At 36.0% G+C, this 22,852-nt stretch overlaps 1 protein-coding gene across 5 annotated transcripts in view; it reads left to right on the forward strand.

Moving 5' to 3' along the window:
* The window catches only part of DOP1A (DOP1 leucine zipper like protein A), an 86,536-nt gene that overhangs the window by 19,703 nt on the left and 43,981 nt on the right, over nucleotides 1-22,852 (forward strand). For 2 of the 5 annotated variants that reach the window (XM_068984798.1, XM_068984802.1), the window contains exons 5-13: nucleotides 3,890-3,988; nucleotides 9,048-9,147; nucleotides 9,928-10,010; nucleotides 10,937-11,045; nucleotides 12,394-12,514; nucleotides 15,028-15,147; nucleotides 18,096-18,210; nucleotides 18,582-18,611; nucleotides 18,898-19,131. In XM_068984798.1, coding sequence (XP_068840899.1) covers nucleotides 3,890-3,988; nucleotides 9,048-9,147; nucleotides 9,928-10,010; nucleotides 10,937-11,045; nucleotides 12,394-12,514; nucleotides 15,028-15,147; nucleotides 18,096-18,210; nucleotides 18,582-18,611; nucleotides 18,898-19,131 — 1,011 coding nt within the window. Of the gene's footprint in view, nucleotides 1-3,889; nucleotides 3,989-9,047; nucleotides 9,148-9,900; nucleotides 10,011-10,936; nucleotides 11,046-12,393; nucleotides 12,515-15,027; nucleotides 15,148-18,095; nucleotides 18,211-18,581; nucleotides 18,612-18,897; nucleotides 19,132-22,852 lie in introns of all 5 variants that reach the window. The other 3 variants (XM_068984799.1, XM_068984800.1, XM_068984803.1) reach the window with 3 other exon arrangements.

Below are 22,852 nucleotides of genomic sequence, written 5' to 3' on the forward strand. Positions count from 1 at the left end.
TTGCCGGGAGAAATATCAATAACCTCAGATATGGAGATGATACCACCCTTATGGCAGAAAGTGAAGAGGAACTAAAAAAACTTCTTGATGAAAGTAAAAGAGGAGAGTGAAAAAGTTGGCTTAAAGCTCAACATTCAGAAAATGAAGATCATGGCATCTGGTCCCATCACTCCATGGGAAATAGATGGAGAAACAGTGGAAACAGTGTCAGACTTAATTTTGGGGGCTCCAAAATCACTGCAGATGGTGATTGCAGCCATGAAATTAAAAGACGCTTACTCCTTGGAAGAAAAGTTATAACCAACCTAGATAACATATTGAAAAGCAGAGACATTACTTTGCCGACTAAGGTCCGTCTAGTCAAGGCTATGGTTTTTCCAGTGGTCATGTATGGATGTGAGAGTTGGACTGTGAAGAAGGCTGAGCACCGAAGAATTGATGCTTTTGAACTGTGGTGTTGGAGAAGACTCTTGAGAGTCCCTTGGACTGCAGGGAGATCCAACCAGTCCATTCTGAAGGAGATCAGCCCTGGGATTTCTTTGGAAGGAATGATGCTAAAGCTGAAACTCCAGTACTTTGGCCACCTCATGCGAAGAGTTGACTCATTGGAAAAGACACTGATACTGGGAGGAATTGGGGGCAGGAGGAGAAGGGGACGACAGAGGATGAGATGGCTGGATGGCATCACTGACTTGATGAAAGTGAGTCTGAGTGAACTCCGGGAGTTGGTGATGGACAGGGAGGCCTGGCGTGCTGTGATTCATGGGGTCGCAAAGAGTCGGACACGACTGAGCGACTGAACTGAACTGAAGAATAAAACTAATAATATAAACATTTTCATACAGTTATTTGTACAGACGTATGTTCTTTTTTTTCCCCCCACTCAGAACTATTTTTTTAAACTTTAAAAGTCAAGACACAGCTGAGTGTCTGAGCACATGATAGTTGATTTCCAGTGTTGTGTTCGTTTCAAATGTACAGCAGAATGATTCAGTTATACATATACATGCATCTATTCTTTTTCAAATTCTTGCCCCATTTAGGTTATTGCAGAATGTTGAGTTCCCTGTGCTATATAATAGGTCCTTGTTGGTTATCTATTTTAAATATAATAGTGTGTATATGTTAATCCAACCTCCTGATTTATCCCTCCCCACTTTGGTAACCATAAGATTGTTTTCTGCGTCTGTGAGTCTATTTCTGTTTTGTAAATACGTTCATTTGTGTCACGTTTATTGTGCTCCATTCTGTCACGTGTGCATTTTTCATGTTAAACTGCAAGTACTTAAACTCTTCCGCGTTCCCTCTAAATTAATTTTCCAAAGTTGGAGTCTAGTCTTTTCCCCCTTAGGCTATGCATTGATTGAGGCTTTCTTTTCACCATACTTTGTAATGTCTGCTGCTGCTGCTAAGTCGCTTCAGTCGTGCCCGACTCCGTGTGACCCCATAGACGGCAGCCCACCAGGCTCTTCCATCCCTAGTATACAGTATTTCTACTTCCCACATCTTTGGTCTGCACAGTTACCTTGCCCTTCCTCCCACCACCTAAGAAGATAAAATGATCAGATTAACAGGTGAAGTCTACAAGGTGTCTGTGTGTTTTGTGTAGCTTCAGAGTTAGATCGAAATTGCCAGGCACAGATTTAGTCTTGTCATTTTGTTTACACATTGGGGAAAAAGAATTCAGTTTATTAAACATTTCATGTAACTGCACCCAAGTTTTGCCAAGCTGAGAACTTGGACCTTTTCTGTGTAGTGACTTTTTAATTCTAGTTTTCATAACCTGGAGATCAGACTGTTGCTAATTCTAGTTTTCATAACCTGGAGATCAGACTGTTGCTTTTGCATGATATACATAGTGTCTCATGACTGGAGTTTGCTTTGTTTTATAGTATCTGTACTCCTTGTATTTTTCAAGAGCTATTTTGTAAACAGACGATGTATTTCTCCATTGAAAACACAATAAAAAAAACAGCAAAAAAATAAAAAATAAAAGATTCCGCATATAAGTGATGTCATATGATACTGGTCTTCGACTTGCTTCACTTAGTGTGATAATCCTTGGGTCAGTGCATGTTGCTGCAGATGTCATCATTTCATTCTTTCTTTCTGGCTGAGTAGTGTTTCTTTATATATATATGTACCACATCTTTAAACAGACATTTTTCTTGAGAAAATACCTAGGAATGGAATTCTTGGTTCATATGGTAAAAATGTTTAACTTTTTAAAATAACATTGAGGTATAATTCACATGCTGTGAAATTTATCCTTTTGCATTGTATAATTCAATGGTTTTCAGTGTATTTACAAAGTTGTAAATACCACCTATCACCATTATCTAATTTGAGAACATTTTCATCACCCCAGAAAGAAACCCCATCTCTACCCATTAATCTAATTATCACCATTATCTAATTTGAGAACATTTTCATCACCCCAGAAAGAAACCCCATCTATACCCATTAATCTAATTATCACCATTATCTAATTGGAGAACATTTTCATCACCCCAGAAAGAAACCCCATCTATACCCATTAATCACATGACATTTTCTCTTCACTCCTGTCTCTAGCAGCCACTGATCTATTTTCTGTTTCTATAGATTTGCTTAGTTTGCACATTTTGCATATTAAATTCTTATCATACATATGATTTCAAAATATTTTCTCCCATTCTGTGAATTGTCTTCTCACTTTCTTGATAGTGTGCTTTAAAGCACAGAAAATTTAATTTTGATCATATCCAATTTACCCATTTTCTTTTTTTGTCATTTGTTGCGGGTAGATATATCTAAGAAATTGTGTCCAAGATCAGATTTACTTCTTTATTTTCTTCTAATATAATTTTTTATAGACACTACCAAACTGTCTTCCAATGTATTATTACATTTCCTTTTAATAACTTAACGGAAGTGTTAAAGAAACCATTGTTTAAACTTTCTTTCAAAAACAAGTGTCATAACTGGAAAATAATTTGCAGTACTTCACAGAGGACTAACCTCCTTATTATTCAAAAAGCTACATAAATTAATAAGTAAATGTTAACAAGTAGAACAATGGATTTGAACAGAATCTTAACCTAAGGAAATAAAAATAATTCAAAGATATTAAAAAAATTCTCAACATTATTTATAATAACAGAAGCAAGAGTTTAAACTGTATCAAGATACCCTTTTTCAAGTATTAGATTCGCAAAAACAAAAAATGTGCAGGTAAACACAAGAGAGAAAATTGTCATACATTGCTGGTGAGAATATAAATATGCAAAACCTTAAGAGAAAACATTACTTTATTTAAATTGTAACAGCATATATTCCAAGATATGGCAATTCTGCTTTGAAAGATTTGTCCTACAGGTATGCTTGTACATTATATGTCTATTGCAACATAATTTACAATAGTAAATGATATAAATAGTATAAATGTCCATCATTAGGAGCCTAGTTAAATTAGGATTAATCTATGAAAGGAAATATCTCTCTAGCTATAAAAACTGAAACTCTCTGTAGTGTTAAGGAAAGCACTTCAGAATGTGCTGTTAAATGAAAAAGGCAGAGTTTGTGATATATACATGCATGTTTTTTATTTACTTATAATATGCATAAAATATTCACTGGTAGTCTTGATTGCTTGCACAAAGAAAACGGGTAATTGAAAATAGAGATGGGAGAGAACTTTCGGCTGTGTGCTCTTTAGTTATTCTTAATTTTGAACTATTATAATATGTTTACCTATCCAAAGCAATGTCAGTATGTATAATTAGTGGTTTAAAAAAAAATTTGAAAACGTATTTTTATTTTTTAGGGAAAATTGAAACATTGTCACATTTTAATGGTAATTATTTCCCAGGGTAATACACAATAAATACTAAAGGCTCTCTTATTTTAGGTAGAAGCAGTAAGTACTTCGGTGCAGGATTCAAGTGTACTCGTCCAGAGAAGCACACTGGACCTCATACTCTTCTGTTTTCCTTTCCACATGAGTCAGGTAAAACATTAATGCCAGTTTCAATATAAGGCATTCTTTGGAAATTCAGATTCCTGATCTGTTGTTATTTTTTAAATTATATTTAAGTTGGATTCTCTTGTTTTATCAACCAGCAAGTACATAGAAAACATATTTCCTTTTAAAGGAATGGACTTTCTGAAATTTGGGGGGAAACAAGATTTATTGATTTGGGTGAAAATATGGAAAGTGAAATAGATTATTTCACACCTTAAAAAAAAGTTCTAACTATCAAAAGCAAGAGGTACTATATTCATTGCTAGCTGTGAGTAAGTCACAGCTCACTCTTGAGACCTTCTGCCCAGCTGTTATTTTTTGTCTTAATGTAATTTTTTCTTGGTTTGGTGATTGTGGGGATGTGTGTCAGACCATTAGCAGAGTTGGCTATAATTTGAAAGCTAAATATCTAGTTGCTCTGACATTCTCTAGTACAGTTGAACCTTGAACAAGTGTTTGAACTTCACGAGTCCACTTATACACAAATTCTGTCCAGTAGTAAGTACTGTAGTACTACGGGATCTGTGGTTGTTTGAATCCACGAATGTGAAGCTGCATATATGGTGGTCCAGCTAAAATTATCCTTGAATTTTTTCAATTAGCTTTCAGTTCCCCTTAACCTCCTTGTTGTTCATGGGTCACCTGTACTTTCATGATAGATGAGAACAACTCACTTAAATCATAAATGAAGCTAGAACTTAATTGAATCAGTATCCTGATTTTTAAGGAAGTCATCTAAATTATTTTGAGTTGTAAACTCGGATGAATGAGTTTGAACACCAATGTGTAAGTATTCAGAATGGTGGTGCTACGTGCCTAACAAATGTAATAAGAAAAGAAGAAGTTATACCTTGGAAAAGTAAGTTTATTTCGCAAACATCATTAGCAGAAAAGACCATTATTTGGGGTTTTGTAAGAGCTGTGGTTAATAGATAACAAGTGCATTTTCATTATGGTTGGCCGTGCTCAAATTTTTCCTTATTACTTTATTCAGTTTGAAATTGAGTTGTTAATAATTGAAGAGTTTTACACTTTATTGCCTATACCGCTCCTAGTAGTAGGAACAGTATGTTACAGGGGTAAGACATAAACTACCCCTAGTTTCTATTTTAAGACTTACCATCCTTAAACCAGGGGCCTTTGTTCTGCCTCTGACTTTTTCATTGAAACACCTGCTGGGACATATCAGTATAATCTAAACTTACACTGTAGAGATGGGCAAGCTGCTCACAAGGTAAAAATGATTTTCTACTTTTTAAAATGCTCATAAAAGAAAATAAGGAAGACTATGACAAAGAAACATGTGGCTCAAAAGCCTAAAGTTTATTATCTGGCCCTTTGTTGAAAAAAGTCACTAACCTTTACTCTTAAGCATTCCCATTGCTTTCTTCCCTTTCAAACATTTAGCCGTCTTAGTCCTTCCGTATACTGATAGAGGGTTGAGCAAGACCTAAAGAATTAAGTCATGGTAGAGTTCACTTGAGAAGAACATGTAATCTCAGTGGACTAATATTTCTCAACCTTTTTCCAACATGAGCTTCCTTCAGAACTTGATTACTCTACCACTTCTGTATCCCTGCCAGCCAAGAAGATTTTCTTCTGGCTTCCTTCTGTATAATTGGTATTATGAAAACAATAGCTATGTTGAATATGTTTCTTAAAAAGTACATACTCTATCTACTCAGACCCAATTCTCTCTCCCCCATTACCATACCATGTTATTAGGTTACCCAAGAAAAAGGATCAAAGGATCATGACAAAGTAATCTTTCTTCCCCACTTCCCTCCTTTCCATGTCTTGCCTATAATAAACTCATAACCAGTATCAGTTGTATTTGTAGTTGAAGAGAGCCTTCATTACCTTTTCCCAAAAAGAGTGCTGTTAGGGGTGTTAGCACTTGTCAAGTTTGTTAGACTGTTTTTGCTCTTTTTTTTTACGGAAAGTTCCCCTGTGGCTCTAGCAGTAAAGAACCTGCTTGCTAGTGCAGGAGATGTGAGAGAGGCGGATTCAATCCCTGGGTCAGGAAGATCCCCTGGAGGAGGGCAGGCTACCCACTCCAGCATTCTTGTCTGGAGAATTCCATGAACAGAGAAGCCATGGTGGGCTAAGGTCCATAGGTTGCGAAGAGTCAGACACAGTGAAGTGACTTAGCATGACCCTAATCTCTAGAAGTTACACCTTTAATTGAGATTGTAGCAGAATTTTTTTTTCCATGTTAGAAATAGGTGGTGATGTCAGTAGTAATCAAGCAGTGACTTCTTTCTTTCTCAAGGATGTTTTTCCTCTCAAAATAAGATTGGAAGACATTCAAGATCTTGTGACAATATCTATAATGTATATATCTGAGATTAAATAGATTAGCAGTTCTTTGGTTTCATGGCCCCATTACACTCTTTAAAAATGTTGAGAATCCTAAAAATTCTTTTGCTTATATAGGTTAGATCTATATATGTTTATCATATTAGAAATTTAAACTGATAAATATAAAATATTTAAATATTAAATATTGAAATTTAAATTCACTTAAAAATAATAACAAGATTATCACATTATAACAAATAGTATTAAAGTATCTTCTAACAAATTAAAAAATTATTACGTTAGCACTGCTTATGTTTTTGTAAATCTCTTTAGTGTCTGGTCTAACAGAAAGCAGAATGCTGGTATCTGCTTTGACATTCACTCTGTTGTGTGTTTTGTTTTTTTTTAATTAAAGTATCTGAATTAAGTTAGAGCTCATACAGATACTAGTTGGAAAAGGAGAGTACTTCAGTAGTCTTTTTTGTTAAAATAGTATATTCTTCTTTGGTGCTTTCCAAAACTTGACAAGCTATAGTTTTTTAAAAAAACTAGTTGTAATATGAAGTCAAAAACCGTATCAGTGAACTTTTCATAGTCTGTTTGATTAAAATCCACTGGTCTTACACTTTGAATGGATCTTGTACCGTATATGCATTTGTAACATCACAGTTGGCTCTTTGGAAAGTGTTGTCTTATTCAACTTTTTGTGTCTCCCAAGTGCTCACACTTGGGCTTCCCTGGTAGCTCAGTTGGTAAAAAAATCTGCCTGCAGTGCAGGAGACCCAGGTTTGATCCCTGGGTAGGGAAGATCCGCTGGAAAAGGAAATGGCAACCCATTCCAGTATTCATGCTTGGAAAATCCTATTGACAGAGGAGCCTGGCGGACTACAGTCCATAAGAGTTGGACATGACTTAGTGACTAAACCACCAAATGCTAACACAGCAATAAATGATCACATTTACTAGCGTGACCACTGATCTCATCAGTAAATTTGTTAGGTATTAGAAGCTTTCAAATCAGTTCACTTCAGTATAATTTCAATCCAAATACAGATTTTCCAAAATCTAATTTTCTCTTGGAAGCTCAGATTTTATTATTTGTAACAATGAATATTGTTTTCCTTGAAGTGATAGGCTCACTTTGTTTTTGAGAAAGTCTCTGCCAGGTGTCCAAGCCTAAATAATCATAGATCGTGTCAGTCATTCCTTCAGGTGAAAGTGGAACGACAAAAGCTGGTAGTTCACCTCACAGTTCACACAGTCCCAGCAGTGTTTTTCCCTGAGCCATCCATCATGCTTCAGTTTACAGGAGTGCTTTATGTATACTCCTGTCCTTGCACAGAATATTGCAGAATACAACATGTACTTGAGTCAAATATTTAATGCAATAGATGTTTGCTGTTTAATCAGCAGCATTCTTAAGTGAAACCGACTTCTTTTTAAATTTTTACTGAAAATACGTGACAGTAAAAAATACAGTGACTGAAAGTACAGTGGCTGCCACTGCTGGCACTGTTTCTGTTTGTGCTAAGATGTGAGCAGTTTTACCCACTATTGCATGAACAGAGCAAATGTTAACACGTACAAAAGGCAAATACCGACTTGGTATTGTGTTATAAATATTTTCTTTACCTTGTGAGCCTCCCGAAAGGGTCTTAGAGATCTCCAGGAGTCTGGGGACCACCATTTGAGAAGTGCTTAGATTAATAGAAGATATCTGTGTTCAGATGGGTAACAGTATTCTGGCAGCTCTTGATCTGTGTTCTTTAACACGTCAGTTATTTCTCTAAGATTCCTTTAAAATTAGTAAGCTGGGTCAATCCCTTTCTACTAATGTCTGTCAAAAAGCATGGTGTAGTAAAAAGTTGCCAAGTCTGATTAAGGAGAGGTGCATCCTCAAGCAGCTGGGGCGCTAACCAGGCATTTAAGTGCTTTGACCCTGTGAGGGGCTCTGATCCTTAATTCTAAAGTGGTTGTGAGATAGTAGATTTCTCCCTTACCTTGTAATGCTCGCATTCCAAAATTCTAAAGCGACTATCTAGTGATATTCTTAAAATTGACAGCAATTTAGTTAGCTGCTTTCTTTTTCTCTTTTAACTTTAACCCTTTTAGCTAAAACCAGATCTCCTTTAGTAAATCATATTTTATAACATCCAATTAAGGCTATTAGGAAAGAGGAAAAAAAAAATGAACTATTTCTCTTTAAAAGACCTGGAGTAAGATGAAAAAAATTAAGATTTGTTAAAGCTGGGTGATGGGTTCAAAAAGAGCTCATTATATTGTTTTCTGTATTTTTCTATGTTTGAAATACTACAGATCAAAAATTTTAAAAAGAACAAGAAATGCAAAACTTAGAATTGATGAAAACAGTGAACTTCTAAAGAGTGTGTAGTCAGTCTTCTCTTGTGTCTATCCCTTCCTGCTCTATTTTCTTGTTTTTTTGTCTGATTTTGCTACTGTTGGATAGGATAAAGAACTTTAAAATGGAGGTTAAAATAATTCAGTTATAGTTTTAGCTATGCAACTAAATAACTGTTACCCACCTTTTCTTATTGTTTCCTAATCTGTAAAATATAAGTAATAATTCCTCTGTTTGGAAGATCACATGAGATAATGTATGAAAGTACCTCATAAGCCCTAAAGTTCTGAACATATTGTGAAGTTTTATTTTTTTTTTAAGAGGAAAAAAATGTGATATGTTTTTATATGTGATTAAGTACAACCACATTCCCAACTGTTGCAGGCCACTCGACCAGATATGATCCGGATCTTGTCAGCAGCGCTGCACGTAGTCCTGAGGAGGGATATGTCCCTGAACCGAAGACTTTATGCCTGGCTTCTCGGTAGGTGTTTGATGTGTGTGGTCTTATCTGGGAAAAGGATGAAGGGAAATTTTCCATACATAAGTATTATCAAGTTTATATATGTCCTAAATGAAGAGACTAAAATTTACTTAAATAGACAACAGTAAACAAACAAACAAACAAACAAAAACAGTATCAGTGTATGATATGAAGAAATCTCAAAAGCTTCTTAGTTGAAAAAGCTATTTCAATCTATGGATCATGTTCCCTTTGCCAAGATATTTTTCACTCCGTATGAATTGAAGCTGTTATACTATTAAGTATGTAGACAAAGAAGAATAAATTCATAATCAGAATTATGACATAATATCCAAAACTTGAATCAGGACTTATACTGTTGTCCCACAAGGTACCTTGTCCCACTCAGGCAGTAAGTTACTGTGGACACTTTGTTTTTCCGTACTTTTTGCGAATGTTTGGCCTGTCTTTACGACTCTACTGCCCAGAGTGAGAAGACACAATACAACTTATTTTGAATTTTCTGAATCTTCAGTTATTTCATTGTTTGAAAAAAACAAGATAATTCTGAAAGTATACTATGATACTCACTTATGTATTGAATTGGTTTCCCTTTATTAAACTATCTAAAATGATCTCTCTTGCTGACATTGATTGGGCTACTAATTGGTAAGTGTTTAGTGCTGTTTCTGATATATTTGTTGTTTTGGTATTTAGTGAACAACAGTTTTAAGAATTCAGTTTTAATTTATTTTACACTTTGTTTCCATGGAGGTTTTGATAACAACGGTGCTATCATAGGACCCAGAAGCACAAGACACAGTAATCCTGAAGAACATGCCACTTACTATTTTACTACCTTTTCCAAAGACTTGTTGGTTCAGGTAATGGAGCTTTCTTTTTTTGTTATTCTATGACCACTGTAGTTACTCAGTAAGTAATCTGTATGTCAAAGTCCTGCCTTCAGTGAATTAATTTACAGTTGAAGGGGTGGAGATAAGACTCACAGACCTCCTAAGAATGACTGTAACAAGCCAATGACTACAGTAAAATGAATAAGTTATGGTAAGCTCGACTCACTTCTGTGTAAGTCCTGAGATCTTTTTTTCATTTGCTTTGTTTTCCTGACTTCATTGTAACATAATTGCAGCCTCTCACCTGTCTGCCCCTGTAAAAGTTGGAACTCTTCCAAAAATAAGTGAGCGCCTATGTTACTTACTCTGAAATTCCAGGGAAATTTGGGTCGAAACAGGAATCTCCATGTGGAACAACTACTATTATGATGGAAATGTTACAATGATCCATAGGTTTATTTCATATTGTTTTTTACTTAATTATGTTTATTCAAGATATCTCCAAATAAACTGAGGAAATACATGGTATCTGAAATATTTTGAAATGAGTGAGGTTATAAGAATACAGTTTTGAGTTATTGAAGGGAAAATAATGGTGTAATAGCGATATTACCATGATAACAGGCAGAATTTAGGGCATGTTGACTGTCAAGAGAAATGATTTTATCTTTTAGGAAATCAAATTCATAAATTTATTTTTCTAAATTTTTTTAAATTTTTCCACCTTCTTTCTAGAGACAATGTAAAGCACTTTCTTTCAAGACAAATGAATATAATTATTTTCCCCCCAGCCAAGGAAAAAAGCCAGCTTTGGCAAAAGAGCTTCAGAAAAACAATAGGAGATGTAAATCTCTGTTTACATATGGTTGTATGTAAAAAAAATTTTTTTGTTGTTTAAGAAAAAAGCCTTTAAATCTGTTTACTTAAATGACTAATATACATTTTCTTTTTTGAAGGCAATGGTGGGAATCTTACAAGTGAATTTATTTGGAGAAGAGAGCACTTTAATGCAGGATTTAAAACCTTTTCGTATTTTAATCAGTTTACTGGACAAACCTGAGCTAGGTAATATATGCTATCCTAAGGCATAAGATCGCATGTGGTTGTTTTGTATTGCTGCATAATAAAAATAAGACAAAGTAACACTTAGAAACATTTTCATATTTTGAGATGACCTATAATAGGTTCTCAATGATTCCTTGCTAAAATTCACCCTGGAAGAGAGGTCCCCAGCCTCCAGAATCTAATGGCTGATGGTCTGAGGTGGAGCTGATGTAATCATAATAGAAATAAAGTACACAGTAAACTTAATGCACTCGAGTCATCCCCAAACCATCCCTCCCCCCGGCCAACCATCTGTGGAAAAATTGTCTTCCACAAAAGTAGTCCCTGGTGCCAAAAAGATGGGGGACCACTGCTCTAGAACATTAAGATAAACTGATGGGTTATCATATGTCTAACCTATACTACGTAGATAGCAGGGTCACTTTAAAGATGCTATCTATGCTCCTCAATCATGGGTGTTACTGAAATCAAAACATTGATGATCTGTCATGATTGTCTTATAATTCCCAGAATTCAAGGACTTAAGCAAAAATATTTTAGTCATATCCCTCAACTTTCTTCCCCACATCCTGTTTTTTTGTCTTTTCCCTTTCTTCATTGTGTATTTCTTATGTATTTAATCTATTGGAAAGACAGTTATGGAAGCTGGTACAGAAATTAAGAAAAGCCTAGGCAAAATAAAATGAAATAATAATAAGATATAATTTTATTAAATTATATATAGGTATTTTAGAAAATATGCATAAGTTTTCCTACCAACTCTTAAAATAAAAATGAAAAAATTTAAGTATAAAGATGACTTGAGTTGTACCAATGGCTTTGAGAGTTTATCTTAACTATTATGTAATAATAGATGAAGTTCAGAAAATTTTTTAAGATTGATGTCTCTTACAGTACTAAAGGTTAGCCGTGTGAATTTTTGTATTGTTTTAATTAACAATAGTAATATAAGTTACATTAATTGAATACCCATTATATTCTGGAAAGTATGCTACCTATCTTACAAAATTTTTCCTAACCCTTAATACTGATCGTCCTATAAGTTTATTCTTATTATCCTCATTCTACATGAAGAAATTAAAATTCAAGGGAGTTTAAATTGTCCAAGCCGAAAGAGCTTTTAACTGGCAAAACCAATTGTCCTGATTCTGTAATTTCTAAATAAACATTTGTTCAGTTATTTACTATTTTGTGTTAGCTTCTCAGAATGTGAAGTTTAGTTTCACTTCTGGAAAAAACATTATTTTTTCAAAATACTTGTTTTAAAGCATACTTTAATTGTGTCAGTTCATAGATAGTCATGATTTATAATGTTAATTATTATCTTTAATATGTGTATTAATTTCAGGACCTGTAATCCTAGAAGATGTCCTAATTGAAGTGTTTAGAACGTTATATTCTCAGTGCAAAGCAGAATTGGATCTTCAAATGGAACCACCCTTCAGCAAAGATCATGCTCAGTTAAGCAGGTAGATTACCAAAAAATTAAGCATGACACAAAGGTCCTCATTTACTAATACTTAAAATGAGACATTGCTGTATTAAATTTGTGTTATGAACGAGTAAATTTAAGGTCTTACTATATTTTAGAAATATGAACTTTCATAATTAATTGCACTGACCTTTCAAACAGATATGACTGCTGTGTAGCCACTACCTTCCAGGGTTGGCTCTCAAGCTCACCAGTTTAGAAAACTAAATTTTAGCCATTAATGTGAAGATACAGGTTCCAGAGAATTCATTCACACCTATCAAACTCACAAGAGATTAGCTGCCACATATCAGTTAGTAACGAAAGCTGTACCTTGTTTGGTAACCAGGACTAGTAGTTTGCATGGAGAAGTGCCTCTTGGTGCCTTGGCATACTCAGGAAACCAAAGAATAGATCAGAGAAAGACTTGGACAGTCATTTCAGATGAATCAAAGGGCAATAGGTGTTCTTTACCGACTTTTTTCAACTGACTAATTATTTCCTCTTTCAGATTGTTTATCTGTGTGTGGGGGATGTTAAGTCACTTGAGTTGTGTCTGACTCTTTGCAACTCTGTGGACTCTAGCCCACCAGGCTCCTCTGTCCATGGGATTCTCCAGGCAACGATACTGGAGTGGGTTGCCATGCCCTCCTCCAGGGGATCTTGCTGACCCAGGGATTGAACCCTCGTCTCTTACATAAGTCTCCTGCTTTGGCCAGCAGGTTCTTTACCAGTAGCGCCACCTGGGGTGGGGTGGGGGGTGTGTGTGGGGTGGTGTGTGTGTGTGTGTGTGTGTGTGTGTGTGTATAATGGCTGGGACAAGTCAGATAATGTTAAGGTGGGGTGGGGGTGGGGTGGGGTGTGTGTGTGTGTGTGTGTGTGTGTGTGTGTAATGGCTGGGACAAGTCAGATAATGTTAACATATCCTATTCGCTAAGTCAATGGTGGATACGTATTGACACTCTCATTTTTTCATTTCTTTTCTACTTTAAGGAGCATACTTTTTTTCCCCAGTCTCACCTATCATTATGACAAAGGATTCAAGAGAGCAATTTCTTTTACATACTTTGCATATGATTCGATTTATTTGGCCACACTGTGTGGCTTTTGGGATCTTAGTTCCCTGACCAGGAACGGGACCCAGGTCCTCAGCACTGAAAGTGCAGAGTCCTAACCACTGCACTGCCAGAAAATTCCCACTTTGCATTTTAGTAGTGTCACCTTGGTGAGACTTTGTAGATGACCTGGGCTTTCCTAAAACATACTTTTATATATTAAAGCCATTTAAGACAGTTTTTGCTTTCTAGTAAGTAAAATCCTCTCCAATTTTTGTTTGAGAAGTAATTATTGACTAACCTGGTACTCTGTGTGTGTGTGTATATCAGTCACTCAGTTGTATCCCGATTCTTTGCGACACCATGGACTGTAGCCCACCAGGCTCCTCTGTCCATGGAATTCTCCAAACAAGAAGACTAGCGTGAGTAGCCATTCCTTTCTCCAGGGGATCTTCCTGACCCAGGGATTGAACCCAGGTCTCCTACATTGCAGGCAGACGTCTGCTTTACTGTCTGAGCCACCAGGGAGGCCCGCCTCGTACTGTTTCATTTTGTCCACTGCCTGATAGTTTATTTTGTCCTCTAAAGTATTTAGGGCTTCCCAGGTGGCTCACCTGCCAGTACAGGCAACAATAGGGGACATGGATTCGATCTCTGGGTTGGGAAGATCCCCTGGAGTAGGAAATAGTAACCTACTCCAGTATTCTTGCCTGGAAAATTCCATGGACAGAGGAGCCTGGTGGGCTACAGTCTGTGGAGTAGAAAAGAGTCGGACACAACTGCGCTCCTGAGCACATAGAATATTTAATTAGCTTTGTGCTATAACATGCTTGTTTTAATCGACAGTACCTCTCTCTATAGAAAAACAATTGTTTTATTGTTAAGGTTGAAAGGAAATGGTAGATAGGTGAGTGTTTAATAGGCTACAGGATTCCCACTTGAAATTTCCTGGTGGAATTTTAGTAAGAATGACTGTTCACAGTATTAGTTCTTTTTGTTACTAAAACTCACAAAATAAACTTAACCTTTCTCAAACAAATCCTGAATAGTGCAGGAAAGCAGACAAAATTCTTTCAGAATCAAGGCTGTCAAAATCAAATCACAGTTCAGTTTACATGTTCTAAGGAAAACAAAGGAATTTAATGCCAAATTCACAATCAGGCTCTTAGAATAATTCAGAAAGAACTTCCTGTTCTGCTGGAAGCACAGCTTTTTCTTTTATGCAAAGCTGATTTCTGAGCTTAATCATACATTTAAGTTACAACAACTCAAATTTGGAAAAATAACTGTGCATAAAGTGATAAAGTGGCAGAAGATAAAAATTACTTGTTGCAGCATTGTCATTTTCAAGTTTTCTAGGAACATGTACTCCCCTAATAACTTTGCGGTCACATTTAAATTTGAAAATGTAAATGTTAACATTTATCAGTTTTTGTGTTTTTTTTTGTTTTTTTAGTAAATTAAGGGAAAATAAGAAAACTGCAGAACTGATTAAAACTGCCAACCTTCTCTTTAATTCCTTTGAGCCTTATTATATGTGGGATTATGTTGCACGTTGGTTTGAAGAATGTTGTAGGTATGTTAAATTGTTTTATTCATTTTAATCTAATAGTCCTTGTTTTTTGAGTTCTTGAGTTTAATGAAAAGAATAGTCTTTTATACAGTCTAGCACTACTACTAAGAAATATTATTTATTTAATGGCCATAATCTGTCTCTACTGTGTCATTCTAGAATATAGAATCATTGACCATATAATCTTAGCTTTGAAAAGGAGCCTAGAGATGAGTTATTGAGTCAATAGCATAGATGAAAAAGATTTCCCCTTTCCAGTCTATAGTAATCTACGTTTTCATTCTTGTAGAGGAAATAGCAAATTCATGGCTGGCCAGCACATTCTCCCAAAATGCTTCTCATTTTGAGTAACAAAAAATTCCTTGGTCACTTTTGTGTTTTTAAAAACATAGAAGCAGCCTATATTGTTATCCACCCCTTAGGACTTACAGCTTAAAAAATGCTCTGAAAACCCAGTAATACTAGTGACTTTGAGTAGAATTTTTATCAAAAAATTTTTACCAAATCCTCTCAGAACCAGATTAATTAAACTTCGAGATCAACAAGTAAGCATTTATGATCTTGGATTTAGAAGTCTTTTAAGACTATAAAGCATTAATCCATTTAATGATTTAGAAAGTTGCATGCTTACTCATTGAACTGCTACCTCTAGACATAGAGAGAGTCCCTGTCTTCAAAGAGCTCATAGCAAGAGCCAGTAAGACGTGCACATGCTTATTCATAGTATTAAAGGCTTACAGGTACCTTAAGAGAGAGATTATGATGTGGTAGGAATGTAGAAAGGCAATGCCAAAGAATTCTCAAACTACCGCACACTTGCACTCATCTCACATGCTAGCAAAGTGATCATCAAAACTCTCCAAGCCAGGCTTCAACAGTATGTGAACCGTGAACTTCCACATGTTCAAGCTGGAGTTAGAAAAGGCAGAGGAACCAGAGATCAAATTGCCAACATCCGTTGGATCATCAAAAAAGCAAGAGAGTTCCAGAAAAACATCTACTACTGCTTTATTGACTGTGCCAAAGCATTTGACTGTGTGGATCACAACAAACTGGAAAATTCTTAAAGAGTTGGGAATACCAGACCACCTAACCTGCCTCCTGAGAAATCTGTATGCAGATCAAGAAGCAACAGTTAGAACTGGACAAGGAACAACAGACTAGTTCCAAATCAGGAAAAGAGTACGTCAAGACTGTATATTGTCACCCTGCTTATTTAACTTATATGCAGAGTACATCATGTGAAATGCTGGACTGGATGAAGCACAAGCTGGAATCAAGATTGCCGGGAGAAATATCAATAACCTCAGATATGCAGAGGACACCACCCTTATTGCAGAAAGTGAAGAACTAAAGAGCCTCTTGATGAAAGTGAAAGAGGAGAATGAAAAAGTTAGCTTAAAACTCAGCGTTCAGAAAACTAAGATCATGGCATCTGGTCCCATCACTTCATGGCAAATAGATGGTGAAACAAATGGAAACAGTGAGAGACTTTATTTTTGGGGGTCTCCAAAATCGCTGCAGATGATGACTGCAGCCACGAAATTAAAAGATGCTTACTCCTTGGAAGGAAAGTTATGACCAACCTAGAAAGCATATTCAAAAGCAGAGACATTACTTTGCCAACAGAGGTCTGTCTAGTCAAGGCTATGGTTTTTCCAGTGGTCATGTATGGATGTGAGAGTTGGACTATAAAGAAAGCTGAGCGCAGAAGAATTGATGCTTTTGAATTGTGGTGTTGGAGAAGACTCTTGAGAGTCCCTGGGATAGCAAGGAGACCCAACCAGTCCTATTTATTCATTGGGAGAACTGATGTTGAAGCTGAAACTCCAATACTTTGGCCACCTGATGCAAAGGGCTGACTCATTTGAAAAGACCCTGATGCTGGAAAGATTGAGGGCAGGAGGAGAAGGGGACGACAGAGGATGAGACAGTTGGATGGCATCACCAACTTGATGGACATGAGTTTGGGTAGACTCTGGGAGTTGTTGATATACAGGGAGGCCTGTCATGCTGTGGTTCATGGGGTCACAAAGAGTCAGACATGACTGAGCGACTGAATTCAACTGAACTTTCTGCATTCATATTCACATGCACACACACACACACACACACACACACACACTGGTGCTTGCATGCATGCATACACACACCCTTCTTTATTTGACCTAGAGTACTCCCTGAAGAACATTAACTGCACCTTAATTAACCTGGACTGTTCCCTGACTACTGCTGAGCCTTCACTCGTGCTGTCTTGTAAAATACTCTTCTCCCTCGCCCATCTGGAAAGGTTCAGTAAAGAGGTTCAAATAAAGGTTCAAATCTGCATCAGAATCTGCTTCTCATACACTGACATTATTTGTCTCTACGCTTATATTTCTTGCTGGCTGGGGACTGGATCATCTTTGTGTCTTCAGGGTGTAGGGCAGTGTATGATCATTTAGCATTAATACAATTTAATGTGCATGTTTGTTGGAGGAATGATCTCTACTGCTTGGATCAGAAGAGTCTTTCTGGAAGAGGTAACTTTTGATCTCAAACCTTGAAGAATGGCTGTGTTCTGGATGTGAAAGGATGAGGTTAGGGGAGGATGACAGTCCAGAAGGGCAAGTTGGTATGAACAAACGCTGGAAATCAAGCAGCAAATAATGCATTTTAACTAAGAGAGGAAATGTATAGTGGGGGAAATGGGAAATGAGTCCCAAATAGAACCATCCAGAATACTTGGAAGTTCAGGATGGGGGTTCCAGGGAGAGGTTCAGCCTAGGAATCTTGCTTTGGGAATGTTCCATGCAGTAGTGGCCTAGGGGAAAGGGAACATACTTCACCACAAGAACTGAATTATGTGCATCCCAGTGTTGATGTGACTTACATTAAAAAGGCAGCAGTGTAGTCACATGTATTCAGATCACTTGATAGTATACTTGATAAAGTGAATTTTGTCCTTTTAGGAGGACACTGCATGCCAGACTTCAGACTGGGCCTGGAGATAGTAGTGAGTCATCTGAGTTACAGCTGACCAGTTTCTGCTTACTGGTGGATTTTTTGTTGGATATAGTTTCTTTGGTAAGATCACCTTGGTAAAAAAATATTGGGGAAATGCAATAGCACAGCTCAAATATTTCATGTTGAAGATAGACCTCATCTTCAAATAAGTATCGTTTTTAAAATTAAATTGATTTTCCTTTTGGCCTAGCTTTTTAAATAAAATTTTTCAATGGTTTTGTCTTCTGACCTACATAATCTATAATATATATATATAATTCTTATATAAGAAATGGAATTTATTTTGTAATTGCATGTTATTGAAATCTTATATGTTTAGTATCTAGTAGTCTATTGCTGCCTTTGTATTCATTAATGATTCTATTAAATGAATACTGTTGGAAATCTTTTCCCCTTTTCTCTCCTCAATTCTTTGCTTTCTCCTTTTGAAGCCTACTAGAAGTATGAGGGTGCTATGTCAGGTATGACATTCAGCCTGTTTTGTTTTTAACTGATTGTTTACTTTTTTATGTTATAATTTCAGTGTTATAAGAAGTAAAACTGGGGTTCTTCTATAATACATGCTTTGAAATACTTAAATTGAGATTTTTGGAATAGAAATTTTATGTCATTAGTAATAAATGACCAGTGTTAATTAAGAGCATGATACATATAAAATTATTTCCTTTTTCTGTATATAGATTAAAAACAACATAACTGTGGGGTTATACACTGTGTAAACTGTTGTCATTTCACATTTATTTTCAGGAGACGTACATTGAAATCCAGACAGAACACTTACCCCAGTTGCTGCTCCGAATGATATCCGCCCTGACAAGCCATCTCCAGACATTGCACTTGACCGAACTCACAGATTCACTCAGGCTCTGCTCAAAGATTCTTAGCAAGGTTCAACCTCCTCTGTTATCTGCCAGCACTGGAGGTGTGTTGCAGTTTCCAAGTGGGCAGAACAACTCAGTCAAGGAGTGGGAAGACAAAAAGGTAATGTTTCATAATTATTTTTCATTCTAAACCAAATATATTTCTTCAAGGCAGAACGGTTTCTAACTAAAATCACTGCACGTAATCATTTAAATATTAGTGAGTCTTTCCTTGTTCCCAGTGTTCTGGCAGTAGACTGTTTTGTAGGCTTTTTTGGCTCCAGTGCAATATAACTGTCTGTATTCACACTTTGCAAGAGAAATATATATAATTCATATATTATAAATTATAATATATAATTTATATTATATATTATATATAATTTATATACAAGCAACATATATAATTTAAAATTTTCTGGTAACTACATTAAAAAATAGAAACAGGTAAAAATAATCTTGATTATATTTATCCCATTAGAGCAAATATATTGTCATTCCAACATGCAATCAATATAAAATTGATGTGACATAAAAATATTAGACATTCTACATATTTTGATACCGCCTTCAAAATTCTACTGTGTATTTTTTACTTACAGCACATTCAAATACTAAATTTTTATTAGAAGTACTTTCTCTGTACTTAAGTTCATAAAATTTACATTTGAAAAATTAAATTCACATACCCAGGTTGTTCTAACCATACTTTAAAGTTTTCTTGGAACTAAATTAAGTATTATTTCTAAAATTTTAATTAAAATTATTGAATTAAAAATTTTAATTTCCCTGTCAGATCAGCACATTTCAACATCTCAGTAGGCCACATGTGTCTAATAACTATCCTATTAAACAGCAGGCTTATAATCCAAAGTTTATTGGTTCTTTTCATATGCACACTAAATTTTTGACATGTTCTTCTTGAAATCCAGAATCCTTTTGCTCTCCTCAGTCTTCCAGATTCTTGATGCTTACTTTATGATGTTGAATAGAATTGTAACGTAGTTGACCCTTGAACAACACTGGTTTGAACTGAGTGGGTCCACTTATATGCAGATTTTTTTTTCCACTAAATATATTGGAAAATTTTTTGAAAATTTGTGACAGTTTGAAAAAACTCCCAGATAAATCATGTAGCCTAAAAATATCACAAAAATTAAGGTAAAGGTATGTTATGAATGCATAAGATATACATAGATATACATATACAAAATGTGTTTTAACTAACTATTTATGTTATTGGTAAGACTTCCAGTCAACTGTAAGCTTTTAGTAGTTAAGTTTTGGGGGTATCAAAAGTTACATGTGGGTTTTTGACTTTGTAGGACCTTGGTTCCTCTAATCCCCACACTGCTCAGGATCAACTGTAATTTTAATGTTTGGCACTAGTAGCGTATTTAAACAAGTATGCAAAAATCAAGAATTTAAAAGCTTTCAAGTTTATAACATTACAGTTCTTTTTCAGTGAATGTAATGAAAACAGTAATGGAATCATGTAATTTCATTGAATATAGGCACAGAGGCACTATGTTAAAACAAAAAATTAAAAATTTCTAGCATATAAGCATTTAAGGATTCGTTGCGTTAAATCCTGTTTGTGTATTTGCCCTTACTTTTTTGCTTTTTAATTTTGTCAACCTGGCAAAATATTATCACGATGCTCTCATACAGCCTTTTCCATCAAGTCTTAACCCTAAAACTTTTTTCTTGTACCTCCTAAATAGATTGCTTTTCACATATGCAATGAGCATTACCACCAAACAATTTAAATATATCCCAGGATTATCCTACATAAACTAAAACTAGTCTGTCTTATTTCCCTTTCCTACATGCTTGTTATTTATATGGTGTACATATCAATTCCATTGTTGGACAGTACATTTTGTGTGCTGTTTTTCCTTTATGCCTCTAATATCTTCTTAGGAATAAAACTAAAATAAATGTTAACTGTTAACTGGTTTGTGTTTTTTTTTTTTTAATGAGATTTCTGAAAGTTGGAGAGGGACTGTAGTGTTCTCTGAATAGCATATTCACATATTATGTAGAAAACATCTAGAGGCACTTTATTGGTGGTTAGAGGTAAGGTAAATAAGAACATCCGTTCACGTTAAAAGAAGAATAATTCAATAATATATTTTTGCAATACAGTGGTTGATTAACCTTGGATAGGCTTCCTGCCCACCCCACCTTTTGATCTTCTTGCCTGTTTCCAGAGTATCTATGTTGTTTTTCTCTTTGGGGGGGGGGGGGTTTTACTGAAACTTGATGGTATTATCTTCACTGAGATGTCTAAAGTTGATCATATTTGAAAGCTGAGAGTATTTTCTGTATCTCTTTTTTTTGACACTGTAACTGTTGGAATGATTCTTTTAAAAATTATAAATCTAATTTTGTCTTCATGCACTTAGTACTTTTTTGTAAAATCAGTGTCGTGGATCTCTATACCCAAATGTCCAAACATGTCATTCCATTCTATTTTCAGAAAGTTACTTTATTGGGAAGCTATCTGAACCATAGTTATGTAATATAGACCATACAACTAAGTATTATAAATGTATACAAGTATAACTGAATTTATAGTATGAATTCTATTAACATAATGTCACCCGTTCTATAATCTTCATATGAAAAAGATTAATACAGAAGTAATAATAAGCTAATGACAGTTTTACGATTTAAACAAGATTTGTTTTTTTTTAATTATTAATACAAGATTTTTCAAAGAAGGAAAATGGACAGGTTCAGTTCAAATGGCCACCTTTAATCTTTGGTGTTATAATGTTACAGTTCTTATGCTGTTACAGAGACAGTGATCTGCTGCCATGAAGGGAGTGTGAACTTGGAATCGTCTAATCTGAGCTCTTCTGCTAAATATTAATCTTATTTTCTGTGATCTTGGGCAAGTTCTTTATTGAACTTCCCTGAGCCTCAGTTTGTTGGTTTTTTTTAACCTTTGAAGTAGAGAAAATAACCTCCCTCCATTCGGCACCCACTCTGTGTACCCAGCAGTGGACTAGCCACACCTTGGTGAATTCTGCCCTTTCCAACCCTTTCCTTCTACTTGGGAGACACACATTAAACAAGTAATTGCACATTTAATTATAGCTGTGATAAATGTATGAAGGAAAGTATAGAGTGGTCGGAATGTGGGAAATGGGGTGATCTGACCTAGGTCAGGGGCCAGGGAAGGCTTTCTCGAGGAAGGGTTGTCTGAGTGCAGCTCTAGAGGAGTCAGCGCAGGTGAGGTGGGACGCAGGGAGCACTAGACAGAGCAGGGAGCATCTGCACAGGCTCTCGGGCCGCGAGGAGCGCCGCGCAGACGGTGAGGGAGACGCCGCTGTCGGCGCACGTGGGGGCCGGGCCTTACAGAGCCTCGTCACTGTACTAAGCCTTTTATTCTTTATCTTAGCAGCAATGGAAAGACACTGAAGGGAAAAAGGCAAGTGACATAGTCAGATTTGTGTGTCAGAAACGTTACTCTGACTGCAGTGTGGGGTATGGATCTGAGAAACAGAAATGGTTGTGGGGAGACGTGCAGTAGTGCAGGTGAGAGGTGGTGATAACATGTACTAACACCATGGGGGAGTGAAGACAGAAATGGATGGATCAGCCATGTGTGGAGGAGGAAAAGCCCATAAGCTGTAGGAATGGATTGGTAGGGTGACGAGTGATTGCTAACATTTATTGAGTGTTTAATGTGGCAAGTACTGTATACACAGTACCTGGGGAAGGAAATGGCAACCCGCTCCAGTACTCTTGCCTGGAGAATCCCACGGATGGAGGAGCCTGGTGGGCTACAGTCCAAGGGGTCACAAAGGGTCGGACACGACTGAGCGACTTCA

Source organism: Capricornis sumatraensis, chromosome 13 (assembly GCF_032405125.1).
Source record: "Capricornis sumatraensis isolate serow.1 chromosome 13, serow.2, whole genome shotgun sequence".
In the NCBI taxonomy this organism is placed as follows: Eukaryota; Metazoa; Chordata; class Mammalia; order Artiodactyla; family Bovidae; genus Capricornis; species Capricornis sumatraensis.